Source organism: Brachyhypopomus gauderio, chromosome 9 (assembly GCF_052324685.1).
Source record: "Brachyhypopomus gauderio isolate BG-103 chromosome 9, BGAUD_0.2, whole genome shotgun sequence".
NCBI lineage: Eukaryota > Metazoa > Chordata > Actinopteri > Gymnotiformes > Hypopomidae > Brachyhypopomus > Brachyhypopomus gauderio.
In genome coordinates, this window is record NC_135219.1 from 7,789,652 (window position 1) to 7,814,126 (window position 24,475).

General features: G+C 40.8%; 2 protein-coding genes across 8 annotated transcripts; one reads left to right on the forward strand and one right to left on the reverse strand.

Moving 5' to 3' along the window:
- Positions 1-607: 607 nt before the first annotated feature.
- ora6 (olfactory receptor class A related 6) lies at positions 608-1,570 on the reverse strand. The gene has a single exon (XM_077018213.1). The coding sequence runs from the start codon at positions 1,568-1,570 to the stop codon at positions 608-610; it is 963 nt and encodes a 320-aa protein (XP_076874328.1).
- Positions 1,571-2,635: 1,065 nt separating this feature from the next.
- mgab (MAX dimerization protein MGA b) lies at positions 2,636-23,958 on the forward strand. Of its 7 annotated transcripts, XM_077016781.1 has the most exons (25): positions 3,378-3,708; positions 5,926-6,961; positions 7,318-7,945; positions 8,137-8,428; positions 8,979-9,086; positions 9,178-9,312; positions 9,530-9,631; positions 9,743-10,338; positions 10,469-10,709; positions 10,873-11,039; positions 11,224-11,367; positions 11,459-11,501; positions 11,764-12,123; positions 12,269-12,331; positions 12,368-12,477; positions 12,587-13,085; positions 13,437-13,745; positions 14,998-17,141; positions 17,280-17,383; positions 17,534-17,567; positions 17,717-17,884; positions 19,030-19,141; positions 19,517-19,741; positions 22,405-22,491; positions 22,670-23,958. In XM_077016781.1, the coding sequence occupies exons 2-25, from the start codon at positions 6,006-6,008 to the stop codon at positions 23,146-23,148; spliced, it is 8,106 nt and encodes a 2,701-aa protein (XP_076872896.1). In that variant the 5' UTR covers positions 3,378-3,708; positions 5,926-6,005; the 3' UTR covers positions 23,149-23,958. The 7 variants fall into 7 exon arrangements, with proteins under 7 accessions (XP_076872894.1, XP_076872896.1, XP_076872892.1 ...); XM_077016779.1 differs by lacking the exon at positions 3,378-3,708 and adding an exon at positions 2,636-2,654 and having other exon boundaries at positions 12,269-12,477; XM_077016777.1 differs by having other exon boundaries at positions 12,269-12,477.
- Positions 23,959-24,475: the final 517 nt, after the last annotated feature.

Consider the following 24,475-nt stretch of genomic DNA (forward strand, 5'->3'; position numbering starts at 1 on the left):
TCAAACAAAAACAACATTAAAAAAATACATTTTCATAATAATAACTAATAAAATGATACATAGGAATAAAACAATTATAACACACCATAAATAAAAGTTTTTTTTCACCCACTTATAAAAGCTTGCAAAGTCATTCTGTTTGATATACATTATTGCAGTAGGCTATGCTATTTAATGAAAACATAAGATTTAGATATATCAAATATGGTTGTTCTATATCTCATTGGATGTGCTAAAAAGTTAGTGTCTGTACATTTGTGTTTATTTTTCCAAAATAACACTCTTTTGTGGAAAATGTTTTTTTCATATTTCTGTGATCTTGTTAATGAACATTGCTGAAATAACCCTATTGCAGCACTGAACATGCAGCTATCCTCTGAGGCAATTCACCCACATATCTGAATTCTAGTCATTCTAATCATAATTAATGGACAATGTTGCTGTCCAAAGGAAATTCTAGTTTTTCATGAAATAACAATGTATAAAAATGTTCAAAACAGCAATGTTAGTGGGGAAATAATAGTCATTTTAAAGTAAGAACATTACCTTTTCATGTGCTAATGCTATTTTTTCTTGAAAACTTGTATTTTCTGTATTAACTAAAGATCTAATGAAGATGTATGTCAGGTGTATCCTTAACCTCATTTAAATGTAAACAGTGGCTTTTGATATGGTTAAAAGAGAAGAAGTTATGTCCCATACCATAGATATAGGGTATGACAGCTGCATAAAATATTGCAATGAAGAACTCCAACTCTGACCAAGCAGGAAACTCATAAGGGCTAAACCTTAGGTGAAGAATCAGAAACAAAATGCAGTCCATCTGGAAGGTGGCCATTGCAGCTAGGATGCCGTGGGTACTACGATGCAACACTTCGGTGTGCTCATGATGATGGTGTGCAGTGTTTGCTGGCTCTGAACTCTGATGTGCCTCCACAACTTTTTGCTGGACTGTTAAAATCTTGATCATTTGGAAACTTGTCCATGTGACAATGAGGAGGGGCAAAATATAACAGAACACAATAAATAGGTGCTTGTAAAAAAAACTGAAAGTTAGACATAAGCCCTTTGGACACTGAAAAAAATCTGGCGGGCAGTCTGCAGTAGTGAAGTTGTTCATGCTCAAATCTGGTTTTACCATGTAAGTGGGCACACATATGAGCAGAGATATCACAAAACACCCTGCACTGAGCCCGATGGCAAATGCCATGCTGTCCATGAAGATGGGTGTAATCACTCGAATGGCAGCATTGTGCAGCTTCTGATAGCGATAAATCCCAATAAGCACAGTGAAAAAGATGCTGGCAACATCTCCAGAGATGGTCATGAACTTCAATGTACTGCAGGACCAAGTACTGATGGTGTGTGCAGAGTTAAGAACAATGATGTCATAGATGTCCACAGTTATAATCACCTCGAGGTTAGAAGCAGCAATTCCAAGCAGAAAGACTTCAAATGTCTTCAGCCGTGTCAGACGGAGGATTGAAATGATCAAGATTGTATTTCCGACTACACCAATGACAGAAACAATGATCCTCAACACCAGAATTCCAAAGACGAGCTGCTCCATCAGTCCCTGCACAAAATGCTTGAGTTGCAAAGTCACTGCCAATCTTCACCCTGCTGCTCCAGTATGATTCACTGCAATTAGTTCTTTTGTCTGCCCCATTCATTTTTCTGCCTGAGTGAATCAGAGAATCTCTGATGTCAGGAAACAAACTCTTACTGGCTGCTCACTGGTTAATTGGGGGCTGAGAAAAGGCTGAAGGACCTAGAGGCTTGGGATTCATGTAATTGATGCCTTGGAGCTTTGTCATCTTAAGAAAGGAAATTTAATTTTTTCCATAAGGATTTGCATTCTTTATTCAGCACTAAACAGATGATTGACATCAGTGGAATTAACCGAGACCCCAGATAAGTATCACACATCTGAGGTATGTCTTGGGGAGACTGAAATTTAGCCGTTTCCCTCAGTTTTCAGTAGCAGTGCTGCAAGTGATGATAATACTATGGCACACTGGGGCTTGTGAAAAAGAACAGGCTATACCTGAGCAAAGTTTAAATGTTAATTTGCATATTTAAATTTAGGTTTTCATTTTGAGGAAATCCTATTGCCTACATTTTCCAATTAGGTGGAGGAGCAGCACGTCGGCATGTTAGAGTGACTCCAGTAATGTAAGAGACATGTACAAAGACAACTTACTGATTAAACTGTTAAAAATGATGAAATCATTAACAGCAAAACGACGTGTTGTCTTATCCTTGAAGTGTGACCTCATGGAGGGGAGGGGGTTATTATTGCAAATCCTGAATGTGACCTAACGTGCTATTCTTTAAATGTTAGAGAAGGGAGTGCTGTAGATAAATGTATGCAGACAAAAAGGCTTATACTAAAGGACATTTAGCTCTTGGCTCAAAGGAAAGATGGTCAAACTCAAAAATGACCGTTTATACTGCGTAGCCTACTGTGTAGTAATTTTCCACATGCAGCCAGTCATTTTTAGGAAAGTTCGCAATTCCTTGTTCTAGGTTGCTTTCGATCATCTTTACTTCTTCACTTACCACTGTTTACTCTCCATACCATGCCAACCCGAACTAAACCAGGGCTACGAGAATTCACACTGCCCAAGAATCAGTGGAAGCCAATAACGGGTGTATGTTCATGATTTGATCGATGTCCGTGGTTAAAAAATTGAGTAAACAAATGGGCAGCCTTATTCTTGAGTTCGGGCCTATTTATTTTGCCTTTATTTGCCGCACAAAAGAGGCTAACGTTAGCTTAGCCTCCAGCATGTACCCATACAGTTGTGCATGGACTTTGATGAGTTTATTTTATAGCCTACATGTTGGCGAAGGCTGAGTTACATTTAGCGTACTAGATGCATCAAATACGTGAATAGCTGAATGTAAATATCAATAGTTTACAATGATCAAGTAGCAACATGTTATTGTCATTTCACCATTCTGAACACACCAGATACGTGTGCGCTGTTTTAGCTGTGGTGCCTAAAATCTAACTTCAGTTATGTAATGGGCTGTTTAAGATATGGATGGTATGGTTAAGATATCGATAATGCAGTGTGATCATGGAAATATCTCAAATAGAGATTTCAGGCTCATGATGACCACGGTACTTAGAGACATGAATACAAATATTAAATAAAATGGTATTACGATTAACTTGCAACCTGTGTACAGTTTATTAGGGGTAGCTTGTGCCATCGTTAAATGTGCCGCTCTTATATAGGTACCCTGCATTGATTAAATTGCAATTCAATAAGTAATCGATAAATGCAGAAACCCCTCTCCGTTTCGGGGAGCCTGCGCGGTCGCGCGCCGCCATGGTAGCCCCTACGTCACACTCTCGCAGCCCCGCGTGCTACAGCTGACCTGAAAGCGCTGGTGCCCCGCGCGACCGACCGAACCAGAAATCAAAGGCGCGAGGAGCAATCTGCTCGAGCTCAACTCGAAACCCTCGACAAAAGGCACGTAGGCAACAGCCGGCACGCGCGTCGTCAGGCAGGCGTTTCCTCGTGAGGTTTGCAACTGGCACGTGAATTCAGAAGTGGACCGAGGACAGTCCCGCTACCGGTCACGTCCGTGTGGACAACACGCGCCATCGTGGACGGGGTGCACGCGCCTCTCGGGGTTTTTTTTCCTCTCCAGTCGCGCGCAGTAGCCGCGAGCTAAAGCGCTCGTGCTCCATTGGTGAGTTCGTGTTCCTCGTCGAAGTTGTTGATCTTTGTGCAGTTTACTTGCAAAACTCTGGCGATGTTCCGCGCTGTGGCGGCGTCTCTGAAAGTGGCGCTTTGGGACGATTCACCGGAGCACAAGCGATTCGCGTATTATTAGACCGCGAATTTACTTAAACTATGACTTTTGAGAAGATCACTTAACGTTAGCTTCGGGGAGAGTTAGCTAGCTAGCTTCGGTTTGTTCGCAGCTGACCTGCTAGCGCGTAACATGGCGACTAAAATAACTAGTTATTTTAGAGAAGAGTGCTCGTGTCTGAAAAATACCAACCATAATTATTAAGCATTATTTTTTTGTGTAACGAGTTTTCACTTGTCTTAATGTTTTGCATTAACCCGTTCTAAGGATCGTCGACTAAGTTTACTGTACAGTCGTTAGCTAGAAATAGGTAGCTAGGTAGCTAATGTCTAAAGTTAGGCTGTACGCGTGGGCTTAATAAGTACGTAACTTTAATATACATACTTATTAGTAGCCAACTACTATATCTAGGTTTGTTTATGTTCTTGCTATCTAACGTTAAAAAAATCGATATATCTTGTTTAAACACTGATGTGTGTTCTTTTGAGATTGATTTATCGTGTATTACGGGAAGCTTTCGGTTGTATTTAAATTGTGTAAGCTTTCCGGAAGACTTCGTTGGTAAAGTTAACGATGCTCTTTGTAGGCGTGGTTATGATCGTTGCCTTTGGTAACGTTAACTAACGATTCTCTGCTTTGTGGGCGTGGTTAAGATCGTTGCCTTCGTTGGTTAACTAACGATACTCTGCTCTGTAGGCGTGGTTAAGATTGTTGCCTTCGTTGGTAACTTAACGATACTCTGCTTTGTGGGCGTGGTTAAGATTGTTGCCATCTGGTAACGTTAACTAACGATACTCTGCTCTGTAGGCGTGGTTAAGATTGTTGCCATCGTTGGTAACGTTAACTAACGATACTCTGCTTTGTAGGTGTGGTTAAGATTGTTGCCTTCGTTGGTAACGTTAACTAACGATACGATGCTCTGTAGGCGTGGTTAAGATTGTTGCCTTTGTTGGTAACGTTAACGATACTCTGCTTTGTGGGCGTGGTTAAGATTGTTGCCTTCGTTGGTAACGTTAACTAACGATGCTCTGTAGGTGTGGTTAAGATTGTTGCCTTCGTTGGTAACGTTAACTAACGATGCTCTGTAGGTGTGGTTAAGATTGTTGCCTTCGTTGGTAACGTTAACTAACGATACTCTGCTTTGTGGGCGTGGTTAAGATTGTTGCCATCTTAACTAACGATACTCTGCTCTGTAGGCGTGGTTAAGATTGTTGCCTTTGTTGGTAACGTTAACGATACTCTGCTCTTTAGGCGTGGTTAAGATCGTTCCTTTAGTTGGTAACTTGAAAGATCATTTCCATCATAATCTGAAGTCACAATTAAATATATGATTTATATAAAAACCAATAAAGTTACAACTTTTTTGTGGACAAAACATTTTCTCTTGATTTTAAATAAATATTTGATAAAAAAATCTAGGATACACACATTTAATACAACACTGATGCAGTATTCTACAGTTTGATTAAACTGAATACGTTTGCCGCAAGTAGACGTTGAACTTAAATATTGGTAAAACATTCTTTTTGAATAGAACATACTCTGTATTCTATGCCCAAGATTATACCTCAGTACTCTTGTTTCATACGTTTTCATTCAGTGAAGGTAAAATTTTGTCAGATAAACAAGTCTATTTCTCTAGTATATTTAATATGAGTATGTAGAGGATAGATCTAAAGTAGAGGTTTAACACATTTTGCATGGCAGCTATTTATTAATTGATTAGGTTTCAGTACAGTCACTGGGAGATTGTTGGCAGTCACACTTACATTTGGGTAAGGAGTTCACCATTCCTGAAGTCTAAAACATTCATTTTGCAAATGAGGTTTTGGTGCATTGGCACTAGCTTGTGTGGCTGAGCATTCATATTTAACAAATAATTTTTTTTGAATGATGTGGCATGACTGGCTGCTAAATGCCGTAAATGTAAAATGCAGTTGTATTTGGTTATGATATTGTGGTAGGGCTGGACTGTTTGTGAGCTCTTAATTTATTTAGTGGAATTGTCTGACTGTAATTTAGTTCAGGCTTTTCTCTTCACTTAAAGGTGACTTCCAAGGTGATGAATAACCTTCTTTTTTTATATACCCTTAGGATGCTTAAAGAACAAAGATTGCAACTAGGGTAAGGGTATTTTTCCTGAATTGGATCTATCCCTTAAGATTGCATACAGCATGGAAGATGATGGCAATGCAGTCATTTGGCAAAGGACAAAACTTGCTGATGAAAAGGCCTGTGTAGCTTCTATTCGACACTCAGTGTCTGGTATTCTAAAGCCAGGCAAAACTGACGGGTCTAGCAAAAATCAGGCTGTTGTTTCATTGACCACAGAGATGGACCAACTGGCTGCTATGTTTCCTGCACCGTCAACTAAAAGCTCTACAGCGAGTAGTTGCACAGGAAGTAACATCACAGCCAGTCTGGAGAATGATTCCGTTTGGAGTCGGTTTCACAGCTTGGGCACAGAGATGATCCTCACGACACAAGGCAGACGCATGTTTCCCTGCTGTCGTTTTAAGCTGAGTGGTTTGGATCCTGAACGAAAGTACCACCTGATTATGGATCTCATGCCTTTAGATAATTTCACTCACAAATGGAATGGAAAAGCATGGGAGTCCGCTGCGTTGGGGGAGCCAGATGTGCTTGTTCGGATGTGTGTTCACCCAGAGTCCCCTGCCCTGGGTAGACAGTGGATGGAGAGCCCTGTGTCCTTTTACAAGGTGAAATTAACCAATAACCCCATGGACCAAGAGGGCTGTCTGATTTTGCAACCAATGCACCACTACCAGTCGCGACTTCACATTGTTCCTGCTGATTCAGGCTTAGAAGAGGCCTGTTCACTCGACAGCCATGATGTTAAGACATTCACTTTCCCTAAAACGGCGTTCTACGCAGTCACGAGCTATCAAAATCCGCAGATCACCCAGCTGAAAATCGACTGTAACCCTTTTGCAATGGCCTTTAGAGAAGACGGCCAGAGCATTCGTTTACTTCAAGACAAACTCAGGCTCTGCTCTCCCGGTGGTCCACGCTCACATTCTGCCGTTCTGGGTGTGAATAGAGCCTCCAGTGACCAAAGACAAATGAACACATTGAAGAACGGAGCTTCACCTTGTGTTGAAGACTTCAGGTATTTAGTATCCTGATTTTTTTCACTCTCCCCCCCTTTTTTTATTTATTACAGCACTTTCTGACTCTGGAATGTGTGGAACTTGTATCTTAATTCTTCTTTTATTTGTCCTATAACTCAGCTGCTATACAGAGTTAATATGATCAGTGTATATTATCTCTGTGATCTATGTTAATTAGCAGTTTGCTGTTTGCTACAGTTCCACTGTACTCTGGAATGTCCAATGACTAAAGCAAATAAATCTATTTTTGGAAGTATTAGAAATGTAAGTCTAAAATAGTTTAATTATTGTATCGGTGTGTTTGTTTATGTTTCCTTTTGAAATGTGAATATTTTTCTCACGTTTTCTATTGCAGCATGAAATGTTCTTATCCAGAATCACTGTCAACTAAAGGTGAAGAGGGGATCTTAACAAAAATAAGGAATGCTTCAAGATGCACGAATAGTGTTGCTTTACGCAAAGAGGATGTGATGAATAGCAGAGGCAAGGAAGTAGTCAAGCGCCACCCGATGGAGCGAGCAATGCATGAGAATGTAGCTCCTTTGGTTGTTGAAACGGTCTCCTTAGCACAACCCCCACAAGCTGCTGATGGACCTGTTTCTTCTGTCATCATTGCTGAAAGTTTAAAATTTGCCCCTAAGGATACAGTTGGATCTCAAATAAGCTGTGCACATGGCGTGTCGCCTACCGAGTCGTCCATGGCTGTTGAGGTCCCTCGGTACCAGGAGCAGGTGAAGCTGAAAACTGCTGCTGTTTCTCCTCCCGAACTGCGATCCCTTAACAGCGGTCGAGGTGTCAAGCGCGGCACACGGCCACCTTTTATGCGCAGGCGTTATCGGAGGGGCAGGAAACCAAAGGCGGCATGGAGGTCAGCAGTCAGGTGTTCACAAGCCCCTCCCCCTGCTGTGACATACCCTGAGGTTTCCTTGCAGCCCGACCTTGAAGATGTGGAAGGAATGCTGTTTGTGTCTTTTGCTGCAGAGGTATGATAATGCCTGTGTACTCCTGAAAACACCTTGTTCTTGTGTCCCATAAATGCCTTGCTTAATCTTTCTTAAATGTGACCCATGTAAAGATACTTGTTTGTAATCTATATATAGTGTATACTTCTACTGCTACTATTCTTATTATTTTATATGTATATATTTTGAGCGGACGTTTTGTCTGTCCGAAGGAAGCCTTAAATGTGCAAGTTCAGAACATTGAGCATGTGGAAACATCTCTACATCCACAGTCTCAAGATCAGAACGTGGAGCATGTGGAAACATCTCTTCATCCACAGTCTCAAGATCAGAACGTGGAGCATGTGGAAACATCTCTTCATCCACAGTCTCAAGATCAGAACGTGGAGCATGTGGAAACATCTCTTCATCCACAGTCTCAAGATCAGAACGTGGAGCATGTGGAAATATCTCTACATCCACAGTCTCAAGATGAGAACCAATTAGATAATCATGAAACTGCAGGTATGTTGTCAAGTGTTTTTCTGCCCTCTTTCTATTTCAGACAAATGTTATGGATGTTGCCATAACCTTTTAAAATTATTCTATGCAAATCAAAGATTTATCAAAATTGTGCAAATCTATCCTTGGATATATACAACTGTAAATCTAATGAATTTATTTCTAATATGGTTTTATGACATACACAACACTCAACAAGCCTAATTGAATGGTTATATATTTTTTGCACTTTTTGCATATATGCTAATAGGATATTTGCATAGCCGTTTGCAACTCTGTGACTCATTTATCTGTGGCAAAAGATACATATCTGTAATGTAATATCATTTTGTGACATTTCAGTACTTTTAGTAACATGAAGTTTTAATACGTTTTTTGCTATTGCCTGTTAGCCACATTTCTGTGTGAGTAGAGCCAGATAGGATGGGAAAGGAAAATGTATGTGTGACTTTAAAATGGAGCGTTATGTTGGTTTGTTATTATGGTAACATCTGAGCTCATGTTCTAAAATGCACAAAAGAAAAAAATGCTGGTGTTTCTTTTGTTACCCCAGATGTTGGTGTTTCTGTGGAAGAGAGACTTCTGAAACTGCAGAGCAGTTTACTTCTTCACCTGACACAGCAGAAGCACAGACAGGTTATTCACCCAGTCCTACAAGAAGGTTTGTAGCAAAGGTGTGGGCCTTGTCTCTGCTCTGTAGATGTACTGGTGTTCTAAAGAATGAAGTATATTTAATACATTTACATCTACAGTTGGCATGAAATTGGGCCTCCTGGATCCGTTGGTGGGCGTAGATTTGCAGTATCTTGGTGTGTGTTTACCGCTACCCCCACCTGTTTACAACGGCCTGGATGAAGTGACCTCCAAATGCCTGACATCACCTTGTGGTGAGATTAAAATAAACAAAGTGGTTTTCATGACAACATTTTTGATGGGTCATAATGTATTAAGGGCATAAGGCATTACAATAGTACTGGGCGATATACAGATACTGAAAGTCAGTTTCGATATATTTTTTGATCAGTTTCCCAGCCCTACATTAGTATCACAAAACTGTAGTTTATGCAGATTTCAGAATCTCAATGGTTCCTGGTTCTTGTGTAGATGCAGCTGGTTCTTTTGTGTCTCGGACTGGCAAAACGAATGACCCCACCAAGATAAAAGGCTGGAGAGACAAATTTAAAACCGGACAGAGTACACCTGAAGGTACGGGATTATTCTTCCTTTGACATTGTACATGTGATCTACTCAACACAATGTGTTCATAATTGTTGTTTGAGTGAAAGGCTTTACATTTAAATTTCTGCTTCTGACTAGGTCTGAGGAACAGTTCAGCATTCTGCAGTGACATGCTGGATGAGTATCTTAGGAATGAGGTCCCAATCACTGAACGTGTTGCTGTGTTATCCAAGAGTTCTACGCTTCCTGTTTCTTACCAGCTTCCGTCTAAGAGCAGCAGTTATGTGGTCACTCTGGATAGTGTACTTAAGAACCGATCTGCACTGCCCAACAAGACCCACTGCAATGCTCCAAAAAAGACCCTGCCCGTGTCTTCATTTAGGCGGTCTGCGAGAAATTTGGTGCGATTTTCAACAGGGCCTCAAAATAAAATGCTTGGAAATAAGGGTAAACGCAATAATTTTGAGCACTCCCTTCAAAACCACCCACGCTCGTCATTTCCAGTCACCGCTTCCACTGGTCCCCAATCCACACCAGTTGGAAAGAGGAAACGCGGCCGGCCTCGACGGAGCGAGAAGCCCAGTGGAGAAAACCAGGCCGTGGTTCCCGTTAAAAGCCAGGCCCAGATCTTACTGCAGCGTTTGGAGGAAGAGGCATTGTTTCAGGGCAAAGTCCATACATACATCACCAACAAGAGGGCAACATTTGCCCTCAATTCACTGGTTACATCCCAGGTAGGCCAGATATCTAGGATTCTACCTTTTGGTGTGTTGTTTGTAAAGAAAGTAGCAGTCAGCTCTAACTTTTATCGTCATTGTTTTGTTGAACTTGGTTTTTTTTTTAATTATTATTATTAATTTCCAGAGATCAGTGAGGAAGACCAAGGTTAGCATGCTGCAGCATAGTGAAGATGCGTGTACTATGGACTTCTGTCGTTTGGGCTGCATCTGTGGTAGCTTGCACAGGGCGATCCGAGGGCCCATTCACTGCCGGCGGGTGGAGTGCATGTTTGACTGCAGCTGTTTCAAACACAAGGTCTTTCTGGTCCACCCTTCAAGAGAGCCTCGCATTCGGCAGGGCAAGAGAAAAGCAATGATGGCTTTTTGTGAGTCTCCTTTTATTAGCTAGAAAACTAATGCACTTAGAAGGACATGCTCTGTCTTTACAGTCCTTAAATAAATAAACAACCAACCTAACCCTGCCTTGATTTTGGTCTTTGCTGCTGTAGTATGTATTGAATAAATGTAAGATCTGTTTATCATTGAAAGCCATCACAGACCCAGAGAAGGAGCCCAGGCCCCCGCCTGCTCTCAGTGTCGGCAGCATGTGGAAGAGGAGGCGTGCGGAGCATGATCCGGAGCCCTTGTTCGTGCCCGAGTCTGCGCTGTGTCATAAATTACCACCTCGTTTGCGTATTCCACGTCCCAATCCTCAGGTGAATGATGCCTTGAGTTACTTTTTATTTATTTATTTATTTATTTTTTGGGGAAAATGAATGTCGATTGTGAACGACCATTGTATGGTAGTGCATATGGTAAGAATGCATGTTGAAATGAGTGCTAATTTAGAGTTTGATACAGTATGTGTAATCCTTCTTTTGTTGTTCTGTTTGGTCACAGATACGCGATGAGGACAAAGATCCTGTGTACCTGTATTTTGAGAGCATGATGACATGTGCTCGTGTAAGAGATTACAAGAGTAATCCACCTCCTCAGTTTCATATGTTGCTATCCAAAAATAAGAAGCAGGCAGCTAAAAAACATGTAAGTAGAATGACTTTGGGATATAGTTCTTTGAATACATTGATGCGTTTTAGGAACTCTTGAGTGACCTGGTGTTCTTTCTCACTTCCAGAATCATTCTTTTGAAGGCTCACCCACCAATCAAAAGAGAACAGGTCGGTGTTTGACTTTATTGCATTGCTTCTGTACATAATTGTGCTAGACGTAAATTATACCTAAAGATTTTGGGAAAATGTTTTTGGTTAGACTGCTTCCCATGCAATCCCGATTTCCATTCCTATGGAGTATTTAATAAAATGTGTTGTTGTAGGTTCCACTTTTAAGGCAGACAATTTCTAGATTGATTGCTCAGTAATAACAGATATAAGGTTAACGTTTGGAGGGTGAAACTTCTTCAACATTGTCTCCTCACCACAGGGGCTGCAGAGCTCCTTGAAGCTGTGACGGTTGCAGCCAAGGCAGGGGAACCTGAGCCCACTAAACTGCTGGAGATCCAGTCTGAGTGTAACTGGGAACCTAATCGGAACTTTGTGCTGAGTGCCCTGTTCACACGTATGAGGACCGGTCAGCTCCTGGAGTCCTTCTGGTTGGGGATGTACAGAGTGAAGCTGTTGTCCACCAAAGTGAAGAAAGGGGGGAGCTGCTCCACCATCACCTACACTGTGTGCATCTCTCTTCCTGAGGAATCGGAATCGGAGGCGGGGGAAGACCTGCGGCCGGCAGTAAACACAACAGAAACCGATGATTCAAAAGCCAGTGAAGATCAAGCTGAAAAAGGTAACGGCATTGCTGGAAACGTAAAGAACATTCAGATCTGGGCTAAAACGATTCCCATTTTATAGGACATTGGGCAGTTACATACGATCTTGAGCATAAGGGACAGTTTTTAAATAAGTGTTATTTGAATTGACCTTTCACACAGTGTCAGCTGAACTTATTTGTGGCAGCAAGAGCCTCGTCGGTCTGGAACAGCAGGCGCAGACGCCTGCGCAGACGCCTGCGCAGACGCCTGCGCAGACGCCTGCGCAGAGGCCTCTAACGCTGTTCCAAACGCCCCCTCCTGCTGCCTCTGCGGGGTATCTCAAGGCTGACAAGAAGAAGATTGGAAGTTCTGGTATTGGGCTGATTCAGGTCAGTTACGATCAGTTTTTTTTATTTACCTTTTTAAAATATTACTAATTATATAAAATAACTGTGGAACTGAACTAAATCCTCACATACTTATGTGTGCGTGTTGCAGGTGAATGGCAAAATATACAATCAAGCAAAGCTGCTGATGGGGCAAATGGGGGTCTTGCATCCAGCGAATCGTTTTGCAGCTTTTGTCACTGGAAGGCTCCACCCCCAGCCTCGAGAGCAACCTCAGGTTGCAGCTGACATGCCCAAACCCTGTTCTGCCATAGCCCATGTCATGGCTGATGCTGTACCCGAAGAGATGAGCACTCCAAAGCTAACTCCCTCAACTTCTGATGTAGTTAGACCTGCCCCTGCCCCTGTCCCTGCCCCTGCCCCTGCCCCTGCCCCTGCCCCTGCCCCTATCTCTGTCCCTGCCCCTGCCCCTGTCCCTGCCCCTGTCCCTGCCCCTGTCCCTGCCCCTGCCCCTGTCCCTGCCCCTGTCCCTGCCCCTGCCCCTGCCCCTGTCCCTGCCCCTGCCCCTGCCCCTGCCCCTGTCCCTGCCCCTGTCCCTAAAACATCTGGATCAAATCTTAGTCCATTGAGTGACATTGCTAAACTTGTGGGTAAGTTTCTTGTGCGTAATTGAAACAAAGTATTTTGATCTAAACTGCCCAGAATCTCTGAAATAGTTTAAAAACAGCAAAATGCTTATTTGACTTTGCAGTGCCAAATTAATGTTAATGTGATGGTTTTTTTTTACAGTTATCACGACATCTCCTCCATTATGCTCCTAGGATTATGTGCTCTATGTTAAACAGAAATATGGTACTTCAATAAATCTGTAGGAATGTATACTGCTATAAAAGGTGTAATTGCATTATAACTTGCTTTTAAAGGAAATGCTTGTATCCTAACTACTGCAAACCTGAGCACTGTGAAGCTTAAGGGGGATTGACCGCGCATGTTTCTTTTAGACCACATCACATGTTTGAAGGAGAACAGTCTCATGGCACCTCTGGCTCCTGCCTGTAGTCAACGACCTGTTGTACCCGATGGCTCCAAATTTCTTCTTGTACCACTTCCATCCCCTGGAGGTACTGCTCCACATTCAGCAGAAACATCTCCAAGTGTTGTCCTTCCACCTGGGCAGCCAGTGGTTCTGCAGCCTATAACAGGAATGCCTGGCTCAAACTTCTTCTGTCATTTAAATGGACAAGTGATCAAGCTGGTGCCCATCAGTCCAGGACCCACCAATCCCCAAGGGGCCTGCTCTCACAGCGAAGGTTGGTGTTCTTTTACGCTTTCACTCTCGTCATTGTATGTCATCTTTAAATCTTTGCGATAACTGAATTGGACAATTTTTTTGAATCAGCTAAGCCTATTGAGCTCTGTATGTGAACACACCCGTTATTTTATTTGGAGGAAATTACATTAAACAGAGGAGGAGCTTATTTATTGGGCTAAAAGAAACAATTCTGGATAAAAGAAATATCCTGTGTAATTTAACTTGCAACTAGTTATAAGACAGAAGAGGAGCTGTGACAAACTGATACAAAAATGCACAAATTATTTAAGAACCCTAACCCTAGGGAAGGTTTTATGATTTCTGATCTTAAGGTCACCCAAATGGTGAAAACTAACATCTATGCTAGTTGCACACAATTGTTCAGCAAAACAATTCTACAAATTCCAAGGCTATGGAATATTATTAATGGTAAAACATGGGTAGTTCGTATTTGCAAATTTAATTTCAAAGTGGAAATAATTTACCATTGTTTATCTTGAAGCTTTCTGGTTCAGTTTTGAATTCAAAGTAGGAAAGCCATTGCAGATATTATAGATGCTTACCAGTACATTCAACTATGTTGTGTAGTTTTGTTCATTTTGTGTCAAACGTCTGATAATACTGACTTTAGCATTATGCCAACATTATACCTAAAAAAAAAAGTTTTTATTCAGCATTCAAAGTGGTTTCAAAAATAGTTAAATGCTTGGTTTTTTTACAGTCAGCTTCTTGTGGCCTCCCATATACCCCTACAGGGAATTTCCAGGATGTAATTTTTGTGTCATCTAACTCCAAAACCAAGTATACGACAGAACACTAAACCTTGCTGACCTTCTCTGAATGCTGAGTAAAAGTTTTTTGAGGTTTTATTGCTGGAGTATATCTGTAAGAACTGAATATGGTGTCTGAAGATCAGACATGTCTGCAAAGCAGAGTACATTGGGGTTGGGTTTTTTTTTTCTTGGGACAATGGAAGCCAGTAATTATTTTTGCTAAAACACAAACCAAGAAATTATCTATTTACCTTTTATATAATATTTTTTTGATTTTTGCTTTTATTGCATTTTCAAATAATACTTAATTATTACTTAGTCTATGTTTGAATTGTTGCAAATTGGTAAAATGCAGTCAATTTGACTATTATAAAAACTGTACATAGTGAAGGTTAACTTCATTATTTTGTTGTGACAACTGTGTATTTTGGTTATTAAAACATTTCCCTTTTCCCTTTGTTTTAAATCACTATACAGGTACCACACCACAAATTATACAAAAAGCTGCTGACACAAGCCTGCCTAAAAACACTACAAATATTCGAAAACCTTTGAAAGCCAGTCGTGCTATAAAACCATCACCCAAGCCTTTACCAACCATTGCACCTAAAGTACTACCTCCGTCTGTAATTAGTGTCATTGACATTGGCAGTGGCACACCAGCCTTTAATAAACAGCTTAGTTTTCCAGCTAAAATGGGAACCGTTTCCATCCAGATACGTCCACCTTCTGTTGAGGACAAGCGTGTAGGTTCAGAGCAAAGTGTTAAACCTCCTGATTCCTGTAATAGTGCTTCTTCTACTTTGGTACTTCCTGGAGGCTTCACTCTCATTAAATGTCCAATAGGGATGCACCTTCCTGTACCTCCAGCTATTCCTGCAGGTGCTCCCTCTGCTAGTCCTTTTGCAGTTGAACTGCCACACAGTGATGACTGTACGGAGAAACCCATTTCACAGAGTTGCTCCCCTGACGCTGAACAAGGCTGCAAGGCATCAGAAAGCTGCACTAGTCCACTTAATCTAGAAACAAAGGGAGATGCCTTGTGCCGTGGAAATAATCCTCTGACTGTAGGAAGTCTTAAAGAAGAGAGCGATATAGAAACAAACATGGAGTCAGTAGATTCCAGTAAGGCACCAGCTCATGTGAACTATGACTGGGTACCAGAAGGAGCTGAGAGGATAATCGCAGATAATGATTGTGAAACAGAACATGGGAACTTGGATGATTGGCCACCCAAAGGAGCAGAGCGAGTTTTGTGGATAGATGACTCTACTTCCGATGAAGAGAATGAGGATTTAAATAAACAGGTTAATAAGAATTCTGATACTCTGTTTGGAGACCAAATTTGTGCCGAAGCTACTGATTTGAATCCCACTGCAACAACAGGAGCTAGTAATGTTAATTCCAGTGCCTGTGATGAAGGTCCTCTTGAGTATAAACTTTCATGTGAAAGGACTGAGACTTCAGAAAGCTCCCATATTAGTTTACTAGCTGAAGTAGATGATGAACAAAAAAATGACCAATGGAAACCAGTAGAAATCTGCCTCCCATCTAGTGACCAAGAAACGACACACAATGAGCTATTTGTAAATGAACATGATTTCCAACATGCAAATAACGGTGCCCAAATGCCAAACTCGAATAGTTCCTCCATTCTTCCTAAAAATGAGTTCACTAATGAGCCAGCACAGACTTTGCCATTGACTCCCCCTAACGTGAGTGAACAAATTCTGGCTCAACAAAATGCTCCTCCAATTCTCATTAAAATTGAGCCATATAATGAAGCAATACAGAAAGATATGGATGCTAACCCATCTGATGGTGAACAAGGGCTTCTCTTTGAAAAAAGCTTCTCGGATATTAATAAAATTCAACCTAATTGTGATCAGACACAGAAAAATGCTCCTTCCACCCATTTGGACCAGATACCTGAAAGTAATTCTGGGGTTTTCATTAAAATAGAACAATACGTTGACCCACCACAGACCAACTCGTGTTCCAGTAATTCTGACATCACTGTAAAACAGGAGTCCAACAATGATCAAACAACAACAGTAATTTCCAGCCACTCTGTCAGCAGACAAGGTTTGGACTCAGAAAATGATTCACAAATTTGCAATAAGAAGGAATTGTGTGATTATAATCCAGTACAAACTGAATCAATAGTTTCTGCTTCTCCCAACAAAACTGACAGTGAAGATGATATAGACATTGATGGCGATGTTCCATGTCTTTTATTGGAGGGTCAGACATTAGCAACCAATGTTGCACCTACAGAACATCTGCCTAATGTGGACTCAAGGAAAACGGACCCAAAGAGGCTTTCTGATCAAACTATTGTTACAGTGCCCACGGAGAGGAATGAGGAGCCCCATGAATTCAGTACGCAGTCAAACAAATGTACTTGGATGCCTGGAACAGCTGAAAATGTTCAAAGCAACGTAGTTTCAGAACCAGAGCACCATACGGACTGGAGCAGTGAATGTGATGATGAGGATCTGAGTTCTGAGATGGACACCGATGAGGAGGATTCAAGTGAGGAGGATGAGGACTTGAGCAGTTATGAAGAGTATTCCACTGAATATACATCTGCTAGTGACAGTGGGACAACAGAGGACAGTGTAAGTAATTTAATTCCAAAAGTATTTAATCCTCACCCTCCTGACCGTGATAACATATTTTCCTCATAATGACCTCGAATCCGTGCAAAACCTTGAAAACGCGAGCTAAAGTTGTCTAAATTGTTTTTTAATTTCTAGGAAGACGTTTTCAGTGAAGATGGCAATGTTAACATTGAACATCAGAGAGAGATTAACAGTCAGAGAAAGATTAACAGGATAAAACATAAAGTTCCATACAATAAGTAAGACACACAACTGAACCAATGCATTGGTGTTATTGCATAGAACACTTCGGTATTATGATGGTCACTGAATATTGGCGATTTCCCCCACCCCTGTAATATGTGCTAATAACACTTTACCATTTTCTCTGAATCATCTTTATACAACAGGAATGCAAAGAGAGCAGCTCAGTTTAGAAAACAGGTGAGACTGTATAGATGCGCTTGGATAAAACATAGACTATATGTCATCTTTTTGTTTATTTTTTTCCCCTTAACATTTTTATACTGAATAATTTACAGATGCATGCGAAAAGAAATGCAGATCTAATATTTTGTTTTATATTTTTACAGTTTGACACAATGAAGATTCTGCCAGCACGTGTGCTAGCAAAGCGTCTAAATCACAATGAGCAGGAGCGTGTTCGCCGAAATGACCTGCAGCTGTCCTTCATTTCACTGAAGAGAGCGTTGAACGTTGGGGAGTTAACCAAGATGTGCAAACATGACATTCTCGTTCAGGTTGGCAACTTGGCAACATTATTCTAATACTGTAATACTTAGAATGATTCATCTAGCTTTTAATTAATGGTAACTTGCTAACTATGGCTTGGCTGGACACCATTTACAGTACTATTAGGACTAGATTATGGGTTTTTGGACATGTCTGATATGGGGGTGACTATTTAATGTAATACTTAATGTGAGTCTGTATGTAACGCTAGTAAACGCTTCCTTGAGTGCCTCCGTGCTGGAGAAAAACTCTTTGTCCTTGAAATATTAAGGAAATGTTTGAGGGCCATGGCAGTTGGTGCTGGATTAAAACAACCTGTTTCTAATGGGTATTGTAAAGTAGGCCGTAGTGCACAGCCATAGTGCACAGTTAGGAAATTTCCTTACATGGGGAAAGGGACTAAATTCACAGAGGAATACTGGTAATACCCATCTTACCCCACCTTCCCATGTAAAAGGAATCCTGACTGAAGAGTGTTTCAGTGGTATTTTGTGTTTTGGTACTTCAACAAGTATCCAAAAATTTGCAAAACCAGTTATAATGGCAATAATGATATTAGCATAGGAATGTTCATTGTAATTCAAAATGTACTTTAAGTGGCACAATGGCCAAACCAAGAATTATTTAGTTTACACATTTTACATTTGCAAATGAACAATATAGGCTCTAAAAGCCTTTGCTTGTAATGTTTTGTACTGTTTGGTGCAGTGCTTAATTTGTAAATCAAACGATGCCGGAACGCAAACAGCGGACAACATAAAATGTTACCGGATCGAGGCAGACCGTTACCGGAACGCACGCTTCAAAATTAAAGAGTTCCCGGATCCTGTTCTGGCAGGATCCGGCTCGAATTAAGCCCTGGTTTGGTGTATATTTACAGATGGCTATTTCTTAAAAAAAATGTTTTAACTGACTTCCCAATACGAACATATTGAACAAATTAACACATTTTTAAATAATTTCAGACCAGCAGTACTGACCAGTTTTCAGATTGATTTCACATTGACACACCATGCTTTTTTCAAATGCTCTCTCTTATGGTGTGACCTCAATGTAGATTACATCCCATAAGCAAAACACGAGTTGTCATTGGAGATAATAAGGTTTGAATGAGGGTGGGGAAAAGACAATAACTGTTTTGGTTTTGTTACAGGCTCGACTCATGATTAGAGCTCTGGAATACAGAAGCCAATCTTTAAAAAAGAAGAAAATTGCAGTACTTCAGAAACGGTCATCTTACATCAGGAGAATCGCAGAGTTAACTGGTACATTTCATGAAGAACACAGCATTCGTCTCATGTATTTTTGCTGAAATGTCAAAATGTTAAAGCCCACACGATCCTGTTCGAGTAGACCATGTGTTCTCAGACCAGCCACTGATGACCTAGTTTTTGTTCTGTTCAGATCTTTAAATGGCGATAGGTTCTGCAGCTGTTTACCTAGTTACCTAGTTCTGGCTGGGGGACCAGTACTGGCTCCCTGAACTCTGAAGCAAGCATTCTGGGACTTGCCCACTGCTTAGTGATAGGAACAATGGCCAGTTATAGACTCATGGACACAGATGGTAGAGGCATTTCACTGGGACAGTACCGTAACTGGTCACAAGGCATAACAAACTAACTGAGCTTTTCTTAATTTAGCAGGAAAGAAAAAAGGTTTGCCCATGATGAATTTGATGGATCCCTCCAAAAGTAAAAAGCGGCATAAAATTAGAAACCTGGAAGTTACTTCAAGCAAAAAAAACCACCGACGTTTAGATAGTGAAGGCAACCCCCTTCCACCTCACCTTGCACAATGGAGAGCTACCAATTATATACGAAAAAGATCCCAGAAATCTAGTAAGAAGATTGCGATCACTACCAGAGGTTAGTATCATGGTTTCTGATTGAAGGCTCTCACTGAATGTCTCACTGAACAAGCTCTCATGACTTTCATGTTTAAGGACATAAGCATAGCCTAAAGGAGAGCCAAGCGTTAAAACTCATTTAAAAAAGTTATTACTGCATTGGAAGTGCTGGTAGTGCAATAAATAATATTTAGTAAGGTTAGAAACGTAATGGTGTACTTGTGTACATGTTGTACATGTATTTGGATTAGTGCTGTCAATTCCAGGTGCCGCGATTAAAAGTCCTCACCAGGATTTTGCTCAGGCTTACTGGATTGTGTCATGGGTTAAAGTTCTCCGTCACTACGACGGATTTCCGTCATTTGGTTTTTTTGGGGAAAAAATCCGTCAAATCATAATAAACAACACACGCGCGTGCTGTCTGTTTTGTGGCCGAAATATGATTCTCACTGGCGCTCATCAGCGCTGGATGGATGACGGCGGTGTCATTTGATTGACTTGCGGTTCATTCCGCCTTCAGATTTGCGGATGTTACGTAGAAAAGTTTTTACCCCCCTCCTGCCTGGCGTGATCGTAGCGCGCGACTCTGTACACCTGCGCGAACGGCGGAGGCTACTTGCTGCGTCACATTCTTTTTGCAGTGTAGTCCGAAGCAATATGTGGTAGTATAAAGAAACACCCCTCAAAACAGGGGAATGAACATTTACCTGACCAATTGTAATGTTGCATTAGTGCTGGAATTTAGGCTAAAGTACTTTAAAATGCTTGAAAATGTAACTACTTTGTTTCACAACAAATATCTGTCTGACTAAACAGTTATTACGTTAACAAATACGAGCCTCTTGTAATTCCAGGACGAAACATGAGAGAACGTGAAGTCGTTAAGATTGGGCGTTTTGAAAATAAACCACCATTAAATAATGTGATAAAAAGCCAATTATTTCGAGTCATTTCGAGTATATGTATAAATATTTAACTTAAATTTAACGTTGAGAACGCGTTGAAATGGACCTTGAAAGTGACGTACAAGTGCTTTAATTCCACCTTATAAAGGTGTATGAACCCGGCAAACATGACTTGGTTCACTGCACTGAAGCGCTGTGCGCGCGAAGTTACAAAACTGCGAGGCTCTCGCGCACGGGTGGAGCCACCGCGATTACGTCATTTTCGGCGTGCGGACCCTCGCGCTGCTCACGCCACTCGTGCTGCGTCAAGTATAAAGGCTTAAACCAGGCTTAACATGGATGGTGTTGTTCTGTTTGTATTTAAAAGCTCTATCCAGTGGTGTTAATTTTTTGTAACATACCTACTTAAAGCATGTAATCTTACGGCTTATGTTTTTGCGATGGTGAATCTGATAAAAACAAGAGAGCTTCATACCTCTCACCAGGATTCACTAAATTTGACTTGATCTTTAAATAATTTTCTGGAAGAGGACCCCCAGATAACTCCATTATATAAACATTTATGTACATTTATTGCTCAGGTGTTCATTCTCTCTTCTCTCCTTACACAGGCTGTTTAGATAAATATACTTTATAAATGTGTTTATTGTGTAGAATTAGGCAAAAGAGGCCGTGTCCCAACTACACTACATTTTCAGTAATTGCTGGCATTGTCTTTTGCCAGGAAAAATTTTTCAGTCAAATGAAAATTTCTTGCTTTAACCCATGGATTGTGTTGATTCCACTAATTTTACCTGGATTGCTAATTAGAAAATCTAGCAAGCTTGAGCAAAATCCTGGTGAGGACTTTTAATCGCGGCACCTGGAATTGACAGCACTAATTTGGATGCTTCACTAACATCTTGTAGGGCTTTGTGACATTTTTGGTGGTTCTTGGTTTCTCACCTTTGTTTACAAAAATATGTTACATTTGCTCTAACTTGTTTGAGTCTGAACAGAAATTAAATAGAGAATCTGTGTAAAAAAACAAAACAAAAAAAACTCTGATCTGGCAGAAATAAATTGTGTTCATTTGTTCAACTTTGTCATTATGACAATGCAGGTCGTACAGGGTAATGAAATGATGTCGAGCTGTTCTCCAGTGCAGTTGTATGAGCAGATGACTACAATAAGACAAGACAGTAGACATGCATGAAGACATGGGTGCGTGGCTGCTAGTTAGTGTCTGTGACGGCTAGGCCTCAAGTGCATACTATAATTATTCATCTATACTATATACTGTGGTTCTGTCCCCAAACCTAGTGAGCTTTAGGCAGCATTCTAACCAACATCTATCGTAAGGCAGATTCTTGAGACACTGTAGTTGTTCAGACATGTGCCTGCCAGGTCCTGTGTGCAGGTGTGTGCTAGCAGTCTGTTGTCCTCGGTGATGACCAGCATTATTGCACTAGAGAGGAACTTGTGGAACTTTTGTCTTCAGGTGTTTTTTTATATGTACAGAGTAGCTTGCTACTACCAAACATTGCACCTCATTTCAGTAGAGCATGTATCTCCATTCTGTGACTATAATTCTAACCATTTGAAATCTATACCATCATTGATTTGACATAACTTTAAATGAGGAAACTTGAGAGAAACCAACCAGTTAGCTGCCAAAATCTGAGAAGATTGAAGTTTTGCAGGATGTGAATGTACAGTGTTACAGGTGTTGTAGGGGAGACACGAATGCTTGTGGACCCTAACACACAATTTCATTTGTACCTCATCTGTACTGCAGCATCAAATACAATGCAAAAACCCAATATGACCACAGTACCCCTTCCCTCTGTGCTACATTCAAAAGCGTCTGGACTCAGTCAAGCAGGTAACAATTTCTAGAGAAACACTTAATAGAAGTGGCACTTCAATACATTTTTCATGTTCTATAGTTTTTCCTGCTACATGCATTTCTAATTCTTGTCTTCTATTGAGAAAATTCAATTAAATTGTGTTGATGTGATTTGTTATATGTATTTTGGAATGGTTTGGCTTTTTTTTTTCAGGGAATGGCTCATTTACTTTGCCAAAGATTGTTTTGAAGTCCTTTGGCGAGACTGATGGTGGTGTTAAGCTCATGAGTGTTGGAGAGGCTCCTCTACCAAGCCCTCAAGCCACACATTCTGCAAGACTGTCGCTGAATGTTACTGTCGATCTGCGAGACCAAGATGGAGGAATGGACACGGGCTCCTCCAGCGCCTGCAGAGGGACGCGGAGAGCTTCACTGCCTGAGAACTTGAATAAGGAGAAGCCAAGTTCATCTCTACCGGACAATGACCGTGCTGTCCAAAATAACACTACGTCTGAGCAGGGAAAGGTCAAAAAGGCCAATTTGGTGAAGGTGAAAAAAAAGAGGTCGAAGAGGGAGGTGATGATAGAAGAGGCCTTATCCAACCCTGACGTCTTGGGGCCCAGACAGCTTCGGAGCAGATCCCTTGCAGTCAGTGCAGTTCCCAGGACCAGACGCAGGCAGAGGATTATTTAGATATAATGCAGTGACTTGTGGTCCTTCTTCAAATACAGGTTCTCATTTGTTCCTTTACTTCTAAAAAAAAAAAATGTTTTTTTTCCAAAGCATTTCTAATCTTTCACACGTGCCTACTCGTGAATCCAAAGATACAGAAAAGAACAGCTGAGACTCTGGTTGGGTGGTGGCTGCATTCAGCTCACCAAGTGATTTTCTTGAGTTCTCTCTTGAAGATGCTGTAACGTGTCTACCTGTGCCTAAGATGTCGATTATTTCAATAATATGGACAGCATTTGAACAAAACATTAAATTAATGTATAAATATTGTTATCATTTGATGATAATTCAATGAGTCCCATATTGGGGTTACACTGTTACAATGCAATTTCATGTTGATGTGTTCTTTGACTATGTGCTTCACTGTTCCTCACAGTTTCATATTTGTTTATAGGGATCTTGTAAGCAGGCAGTACACTTAGTTCTTGTTCACACTGCAAATGTTTTTTTTTCCAATCATGTTTCCTACTGAATGTGTGATATTCTAATTCATTATTGATATATACTGTACATGCTTCATTAACAGGGAGGACCCAGTTGTCTCATGTTGCAAACTGACAGAGGAAATAATTGTAGTCTAAAATAAAATACGCAAAGGAAAATGAGAAAATAGTACACTGAAGACCTGACTGTTTTCAGAGCTTTGAAAATGGAGGAAATTTTAAAAGCATAAATTGTTCATTAAACAATTGGGCACTAATGTAATGTTATGGTTTGGTAATTAAACATTTTAAGCAAGGGGTAACAATAAATATATCTTTGGATACAGAATGTTTCATGCAACGTTTCTCTTTAAAATTATTCTTATGGTTTGGAGTGTTATAAAGAAAGTTGTTTATGGTAACAATTGTAGCTGCTAAATAATAGGTTTCATCTGTTTACATGAAATTGTAATGTCGAAATTGGGTTGATCTGTAGTGTAATTTACATATTTGACATTGTGTAATATATTTTCTGAGTTAAATTACTACCCATAGTAATGAGACAGTATTTTTATTAACATACCATACTTGTGTACTGATTGGGCCCCCAAATCAGTATTTCGTATCCCAAAATAAACTGACTACGGGGACTTGTGTTCAGTATACAGTGATGTATGCAGTATTCAATATGTAGTTGACTGTTTCTGAAACTAATTTGCCTATTGCCTATATTGCAGGGCCGGTGTTACACCGAATTCTGCGACCGTCGAATTTTGTGACCGCAGAGGGCGCTATTTCGCAGTTTCAGTTCGTTTCAGTTCACAGGCACGAGCGCTTTACGAATGCTGCGTAAGCTACGCCGACGC